The sequence below is a fragment of the Acanthisitta chloris genome, unplaced genomic scaffold, assembly GCF_000695815.1.
Source record: "Acanthisitta chloris isolate BGI_N310 unplaced genomic scaffold, ASM69581v1 scaffold25596, whole genome shotgun sequence".
NCBI classification, from domain to species: domain Eukaryota; kingdom Metazoa; phylum Chordata; class Aves; order Passeriformes; family Acanthisittidae; genus Acanthisitta; species Acanthisitta chloris.
The window spans coordinates 20,281-28,720 of NW_008680106.1; the positions used below are offsets into that span (position 1 = coordinate 20,281).

The following is an 8,440-nucleotide window of genomic DNA, read 5'->3' on the forward strand; positions in this document are numbered from 1 at the left end:
CGGAAATTCATTTAGTCTGGAAAGTACCCAGGGCAGTGATGACAAGTCTTGACATCTTGATAAGAAGAACTGACTATGCTCGTCCAATTTTCTAATGCTCTCCTATTTGTTTCTACAGATGTCAATCCGTTTATTACACAGCGTGAAACTAAAAAGCCAATCAATTTCAAGTAGTGACAGATTTGTATATTCAAGCACACTCACAGATATTGTGTGCTGCGGTAGTAGCTTCAGAGCCTAAAAGTTTGACTAGGCTAAAGCCTAGGCTGTCATACTTGTAAGCGTTCCCTTAAATAAGTGCTGCATTTAACAGTTAATTAGTTCTACATTGTAGACTTTAAGCACAAATTACTACAAAGCAGATATGTAACCTCGGTATGGAAAACTTACAATTTATTAAATACTAAACCCACACCTGTTGCTCTCATTTACCTCAGAATATGTCTGACAAACAGACCTGAGGACTCGACTATATGGCACACCAACTCCCGGGTCTGTGGAGCAGTCCCAGGGCTGCAGGCACAGCTCCACTCCTGGGCTGGCCTCTAACAAGGGCAGCACTGGTTCCTGATGAAATAACTGAGATACTTACTGTCCAAGGGGCTCTGTTCAGCACAAAAGCAATCAGACCAAAGTTGTCCCTAGAAGCATCACATCCCTGTTTATTGGTGTGGCAACTTAAGTATCAGTCCCTGATAAACCCAATTTGGTTTTGTCCCAAGGTGTGGGACAAAGAAAGAGCTGTCTGGGGAGCGCAATGTCTGTCTCTCAAGCACATGGTGTGTCTTTGACCATCGGTGATGTTACTAGCCACGTGTTCCAATACCCGCAACATTCCACCTCCCACAACAGTCAATATTCTCTCCTAATATCTAGCAGATGCATTAAGTCATATAATTATAGAATCATTAAGGTTGGAAAAGCCTAAGATCATTGAGACCAAGCATTAACCCAGTACTGCCAAGGATCCCACTAAATCATGTCTCTAAGTGCCACATATACACTTCGTTCAAATCTCTGCAGTGATAGTGAATCCACCATTGGCCTGGGCAGCCTGTTCCAGTGCTAGACAAGTATTCTGGTGAAGAAATTTTTGCTAATATCCAGTCTAAATTGCCCCTGGTGCAACTTGAGGCCATTTTCTCTCATCCTATCACTTGCTACTTGGAGGAAGAGACCGAGAGCTAAATAGGCTCATACGACTGCAGGAGTTCAAGTCCCACAGTGCTAAAGTCTGGATTTGTAATAGTCAAACAAGACCACCAAAATCTAAGTTTCCTTTGTCTCTATACAAAACAGGCTCCTAGAAGAAATCACAGAAGATAAATTAGTAGCAGACAACTAGTTCAGTCATCTTCCTATTGCTCAAGGTCCTTGGCTACATAAAGTTGTATTTTAGAATTCTCAAATGATATTTATTAGCTGCTTAAGATATAATGGGAGCAAAAAGTGTCCTTCTCTATCCATGATACTTTTCTACAGCATGACAATGTAGTTTTAAGGATTCACAAGTCATGACACCTTTGCCTGTCTATTGTAACTCATAGCTAGGAAAGAAGCCACACACCCTGAAAAAGTGACAGCTTGTATAAAATACAGGGGATCATCTGTGTAACAACACAGGGTCTCACAAACGTATCATGATGATACTCCATTCTCTATCAGAGCCCCAGTAAACAGGGCATTTAACTCAGCTCTTCATCTTTGCAATCCAACTGCTTCATAAGCTCGTCTCTGTCATTTTCAAAAACTTTTTTCCACGACCAAAACAAGGATACAGCCCAGAGAACCAGACAATAGTCAATAAATGGTAATATGTCATTCACACAACTCAGTATGTATACACAGTGGTGGAAAGGACCTCAGCAAATGATGGAGTTTAAGTAATCTAACTGGATTAAGGATGACAAATATTTGCCAGAGATGTTATAACTCTGCCTGTGACTTGGAAAAAGGTACCACCACTTCCCAAGACACATCTAACTTTGCAATTAGCATCTAGCAAGTTTTCCTTAATAACTAAGCTAGATCCCACTTTCTGTAAATGAAGGCTTGTTAGCCCATGCTCTTCCTCTCCCCACAAACTTCTCACCATTCCCAGAAGAACCAACAACCCTCACTATTACAAAGAAACCCACATCTCTCAACTTTTATTTGTATATCCTTTTTTTCCTAAGTATTTGTATTTTTGGTGCACCTAGATAAAGAGATTTGGCAGTTTGCCAGTAGAAAAACCCACAAGTTCTATAAATTGCATATGGAGGGTTTTTTTTTGAAATATAAAGTATTTTCAAGCCTAACCTAGTTCTTCAGATGCAAAGACTATTTCATTGTCTTTCTGCAATTAAGGCTGTTCTAACACATTTTTATTTTATGGCAAATGACAGCAACCAGAGACCATACAAGACAGAGAATAAAATATTTCTTTGGAATGGAGTGCTATTTGTAGCTTTCTACATAGGGACATAATTGGACTTTTTTTTTTTGTGCTCTAGAACCATTGAAAACCTACAGCAGCACAGAAGAAGTTAGCAGAAAAGAGAGACTTCTGTTGTGTCTTACTGCTTCATGTTCTATGTTCATACTGCCAGACAAGTCAATCTTTCATGGTAAAACTCAGACAAAATGACTACATATAGAAACACTATAACAAGCACAATATAGAATGCACTAAGAATGCACCTACCATCACTGAAATAAACTTACAGACAAGAATAGCTACAATTTCTTTCTTTTTAATGTGCTTCTAGTCACTGAACTTCAAACTTAATGATTTGGTGACTACTACTGACAAACCCTTTCCTATACCAGAAATTTCTTACTTATATTTGCTTAAACAGAAATCTTAACATTTAATTCAAGTACTTTCTCACTGGATCTGACTTGAAAAATCAGGGAAAAAAATTACTGTTCGTAGTAAGTAAAATTGTTAATATGTTTATATTTAAATTTCATCTTCACATACCTTTTCTAGCCAATAGGGTGATGTTAAAAATGTAGAGGATCCAAAATTTTCTCCTGCATAGGGTGATGGATATGGGTGTGGCAAATTTAGTCCCAAGTAAAGGACAAATGGTTGAGTAAGGTTAACAGCTTCTTCCTTTATCCATTTTACTGCTTTATCAGTATTCCACCAATCTGTTTCCATCACTCTAACCTGCTTCCTATCACCAGTAAGTTTTACCATGGGTCTCCCTTCTTGTCGGAGTAGGAAGTCAACATCCCTCGTCCAAGCTTCCACACGGTTACTGAAAATACATACACAAGATACATACTCAGCAGAAAATGTTTTCTTCACTTTTCCTCCAAGAAAAAAGCATTATGAATTCCTGAAGAACTTCCCCTATACTTTCAGCTGTAACCTATTTGCAATTCCTACATAAAGGGGAATTGTTACTCAATTAAGCAGTAACTATTGTGCACCTCTGCTCCCTAATCCCATATTTACCTAATAATAAAATTGTCAATTTTTCTGCTGTATCAGTTATGTGACATCAATCGATCCTGCTCTGGCCTAACCTTTTGCAAATGGTGCATTGCTAGCACAAATCTCAGTAACTATGGAAGTTTATGTATGTTAAAAATATAAATACACAATGAAAATGTAGCCATTTGAATGTGACTTGCTCGTAAGATAATTATTCATAGCTGTGAATGAATGAGATTTGGGGAAGATAGTTTTTAGGAAATGGTTACTAACAGAGAGAAAGAGCTGTATCTTCAGCCTCTGGACTGTGGAGTTATGCCCAGCCTCTGCTTCCTGTCAAAAAGACTCCATGTGTGCTTTTGGGTGTTGGTTATTTCACTTAATATAGATGTAGTTACTGTCATGTTATCACTTTCACCTGGGTCAGTAGTGATGGTAGTTCATTAAGCTTCATCTTCAATGTTGCATTGTTATACCCTTTATTTACAGCTTTTCTATTATATTTGAACTGCCTATGAATTTAGCCTCTTGGACCAAGACCAATGATTACACTGCAATTTCTTTTTATGAGACCTAAACCCTATCACGAATGTAGATAAATGTATACATGGCAGAATGAGAGAAATAAAAGATTGTAATTCCACTTATACTGGTGTTGCTAAAGTTTTGCAAACCAAAGAATTGGTTTTATTTTTTTCTCATCTGTGAAGAATTGTGACAAAGATATTTAGAATGATACCACAAGACCCATGCAAATATGACACTACCAGACAAAACGAGAGCAAGGTTAAAGCAATGTGTGCATCAATGGCCAGGAACATGAATGACATCAGCAAAACAGGTCAGCACTGAAGAAGGGGATTTCAGTGTTAAGATCACTGTACAGATGATGAGCCAGCAGCATCCTCATAGCAGGATGGCAACCAGTTCCTTGTGCACTCTGTATGCCATTCCTCTTCCTGTTATTCCAGCAGAATAACAGAATAAAATAAGACAGCTATTATAAGTAAACAAAAAGGATATTTTCCTGTAGACTGAAGCCAGCAATATTTCCTGTCAAAGCATCACACCATAGCAACTTTTCACCACTAAAAAGTGTAAAATACACATGCAAAATTCCATTTCATCATTACCAATCAACAAAGAAATAGGAGCGACCTTATCAGGTGACATCAGTTACCCTACGTCATGCCAAGAATCCTGTTCAGACTACTTCAACATGAATAAATATTCCTATGTTTGTGGGTACGAGATTGTGAGTTGGTACTTTACCAACACAGAAAATTAAGCAATGTAAAATCGACATTCCTATTCTATAGTCTCACATTAGGGTTTTATTTGCATTAATTCCTACACAATAAAATTTATGTGAGGACTAAGAACTATCTATTTGTTCAGCTTTGCATTCCTCATGTGAAGGTCTTTGTACTGGAGTCAGAATCCACCTATGATCTTCAGTTCAGGACAATGAAAGTAAAACTTTTCAAATCCACATATTTATACACAATCAACCTTTTTTATTTCAGTGCCAACTTGTGTTGCAGTTATCATATGAACAGCCCAGAACTTCTGGAATTACTTAGAGCTGCTCTTCTTTAAAACTGAAGTCACTTCATAGATTAGAGATAAACAGATTTCAATGTTATAAAACATTTCTTTTATCTCAGTGAAGGGCAGGGTGAGTGCTGACTAGTACTATTTAGACAACACAGAATTTTCTCTGCACAGAAGTGATTCAGAAGAAAAGTATAAGGGTCTGTGTAACACTGCAATTAATTTTCATTTGTCAGGATAATTATCCTTTACTGAAAATCTATTCCAGAAATGCTGAAGCATGATGCACCCACAGAATAATTCATTCATGAAGTTCATGAAGAACTTCAGCCTGTGGGAAGGAGTCACACTGGAGAAGTTTACGGAGGACTGTCTCCTGTGGGAGGGACCCCACACAGGAGCAGAAGAATGTGAGGAGTCCTCCTCCTGAGGATGAAGAAGCAGCAGGGATGTGTGATGAACTGACTACAGTCCCCATTCCCCATCCCACTGTGTCACTGGGAGGATGAGGTAGAAAACTTGGGAGTGAAGTTGAGCTTGGGTAGAAGGGAAGGGCAGGGAGAAGGTGTTTCAAGACTTGATTTTACTTCCCATGGCCTTACTCTGACTTCTAATTGGCAATAAATTAAATTAATTTTCCAGAGTTAAGGCTGTTTTGCCTGTGTGCCTGGGCGATGTCTCTCTGTCCTTATTTAGACCACTGAGTCTTTCATTACATTTTTTCTCCCCTGCCCAGCTGAGGGGGGGGACTGAGCAGCTTTGGTGGGTACCTGGTGTCCATCTAGGGTCAACCCACCAAAACAGCGCAAGTCTATGAACACATATGGCCTTCAAAAAAACCCCACAAATCCTCTCCCACGCCAGGGCAGGGGGTTGGGACTAGATGATCTCTAAGGTCCACTCCAATCCCTAAAATTCTATGATTCTATGATTTAATATTCCATTTTTGTAACTATGTTTGTTTGTTCTGCTTTTCCTACGCTGCTAGTATAACCATAAATCCAGGAAGGTTCAAGGCAAGGCAAAACCAGTTTATGAATTTCACTTTGTGAGCAATACCAGTGATAAAAAATAAGCATTTATGTTGGGCAAAACCACTTCTGAAATTCACTTTCCAACTACAGGTAAAAGGTGAAGTGCAGCTGCATGGGACATGCTTGCCTCTGCACAAAGTTGCAGAACAGATCCCTCCTAGGTACCTAACACAATTTCTTTTAGATTAAAGCTACTACCATTTCAGGTGGAGACAGAACCACGTGACAGACCATTACATGTTTTGTCCACTGCTGACCCTTTCACAGAAGAAGAATCTATCTGATTACCTTACTGAATGATGTCCAGAAGTATAGTCCAATTTCCCAAACTTCTGTGTGTGGTAGCCATGTTTCTGCATGAGATCCATCCACGTTACATAACCTGGATCTAGACCTTTGAAGTTATTCCAAGATTCTGTTATATGAGTGAAAAGGCCACTCCACATAGCTGAGGGAAAAAAAATTATTTTTTGACAAGCAATTTGTATTCCCTACCAATATACTTGAGAAGGGGTTAGTGAATTATTACAGATGTTAAAAATCCACATTACAATCCAACAGAGAACGGAATACAAAATATTACTCTTCCAAATCTTACTATCAGAATCAACAGGAAAACCAAAATTTACTCAAATAATCCCCAGAATTGCAGAAGAAGGTCCCATCCTACCAGGTGCTATGCAATCATTAAATGAAGAGTTTTGTAGATCAGAAAATATTTTTATTCATTTCTGAAAGAAAATGGCATGGTAGTACAGATCCTGATGAAACAGCCCTGTCCTTACATGTATTCCAGAGTATTATCTCCCTTACTACAGTGAGATTTCAATGTGAATTTAAAGTTAAGTATATTTGTGGAGGGAATTAGAACATATTATTTCACATATTCATAAATACTCTATGCCTTCAATTTTATCCTTTTTAGGTAACCTACTTCACTACCAGCTGCAGAAACAAAGGGAGAATATTAAAGAAGATATTTGCAGCTTATTGGGAATCATTTACTCTTTCAAATGCTAATTTAGAGTTAAAGGTAATTCTAAAATGGAGGGTCTTTGCAACAACTGAATCTAGTATATACACACTAGAACAAACTAGTAATATTTTAAGATGTAACCTTTGATTCAGAAATACAGCTTCCTTCTGTCTTCCCACCAAGTTCTACAAGTGTGAAATTGAATACAGAACAATTGTAGTAAGTAAAGAAAAATACTGAAGTGTTAAATTAAAGCTTCTGAAAGATACATTATATATCCAAGAGTCATTGGAAGACAATAATAATAGCCATCAATTTATCCAGCTGTTATTATTTACTACTTTTTGCTGAGAACAGATTTATTAACTTTTTATTGGGAAGGGAGAGTAGTTCTGAGAGCAATTTCGGCACTACAGCAGACAAATCAATGATTTCTTACAAATCCTGAAGATTTTTCAAAAATCTGAAGCTTCAGTTGAGTTCAAAAAATATTTGAGAGCTCACACTTTGCTGAAAAAAGGGGAACAAAAATGAAAAGGAGGAAGTGTAAGAAACAGAAAAGAGAAAGAAATGAAACATATAAAGATCCAGAACCTAAAAAAAAAAAAAAAGATCTTATTGAAAAACAAAACAAATCCCCCCCAATCAAACACTTTGAAATTTCCTATCATTACCACATATTTAAATTGACATGTGCAAGCTCTTGCCTGAGATTTTGCTTGGTCTTACCTGCACGAGAAGGACAACAAATAGGAGAATTGGTATAGGCATTGAGAAAGGTAGTGCCATATCTTTTCATAAAATTTATGGAAGGTAAATCCACTGTCTGATTTCCTGGAAAAAATGTCAAGCGTCCATCCTAAAATGAGGCAGAGAAAAACAGCGTATCAACACCATTAACACAAACTACTGGCTGCATTATTTCATAGATTTACTGCCTTGAACTTTTGTTGCTCAAATGGCGCCAGTTCTACTCAGGTGTGGAAAATAGTATTGAGAAGTTTTAACCAGATTGATATAAAATAGATTACTTATGAAAAAGTGCAATGCAAAAGACAACTGTGCTTCTTCATAGTAAAATTACATCCTTTCACTACTATATTCTAAGCTCTGGTTCTTCAGGAGTAGGGTCCTACCATGACACGTTCAATAGGAACAGGTATGGTGAAAGGTGACAAGGAGTCAGGCTGAATCCTGATGCAGATGCGTGCACTAGTACATATTTCTGTGAAAACACAACTGATCCCTCATCCTTTTTAAAGGTTTATCCACACCACATCTCTGTGAACTTATTTTAAACTCTGGACTGGAAAAATAATCAGAAAGGAAGGCTATTCACCCACTGAAATGCCACCCGCATTGGTTCCCTTTTGATACTTTCATAATGATAATTTCATTTTTACCTATCTGTTTAGACAGAGTTTTTAATCAGTAACTTTAAAAAGATGC

The 8,440-nt window shown here is 37.7% G+C and overlaps 1 protein-coding gene across 1 annotated transcript in view; it reads right to left on the bottom strand.

Moving 5' to 3' along the window:
- ARSK (arylsulfatase family, member K) overlaps positions 1-7,850 on the bottom strand; it is a gene marked incomplete at both ends in the record, with an annotated part of 28,121 nt that extends 20,271 nt beyond the window's left edge. Inside the window, 3 exons of the mRNA XM_009077599.1 lie at positions 2,966-3,248; positions 6,304-6,463; positions 7,721-7,850. Of these exons, the coding sequence (XP_009075847.1) occupies positions 2,966-3,248; positions 6,304-6,463; positions 7,721-7,850 (573 nt within the window). The remainder of the gene's footprint in view (positions 1-2,965; positions 3,249-6,303; positions 6,464-7,720) is intronic.
- Positions 7,851-8,440: the final 590 nt, after the last annotated feature.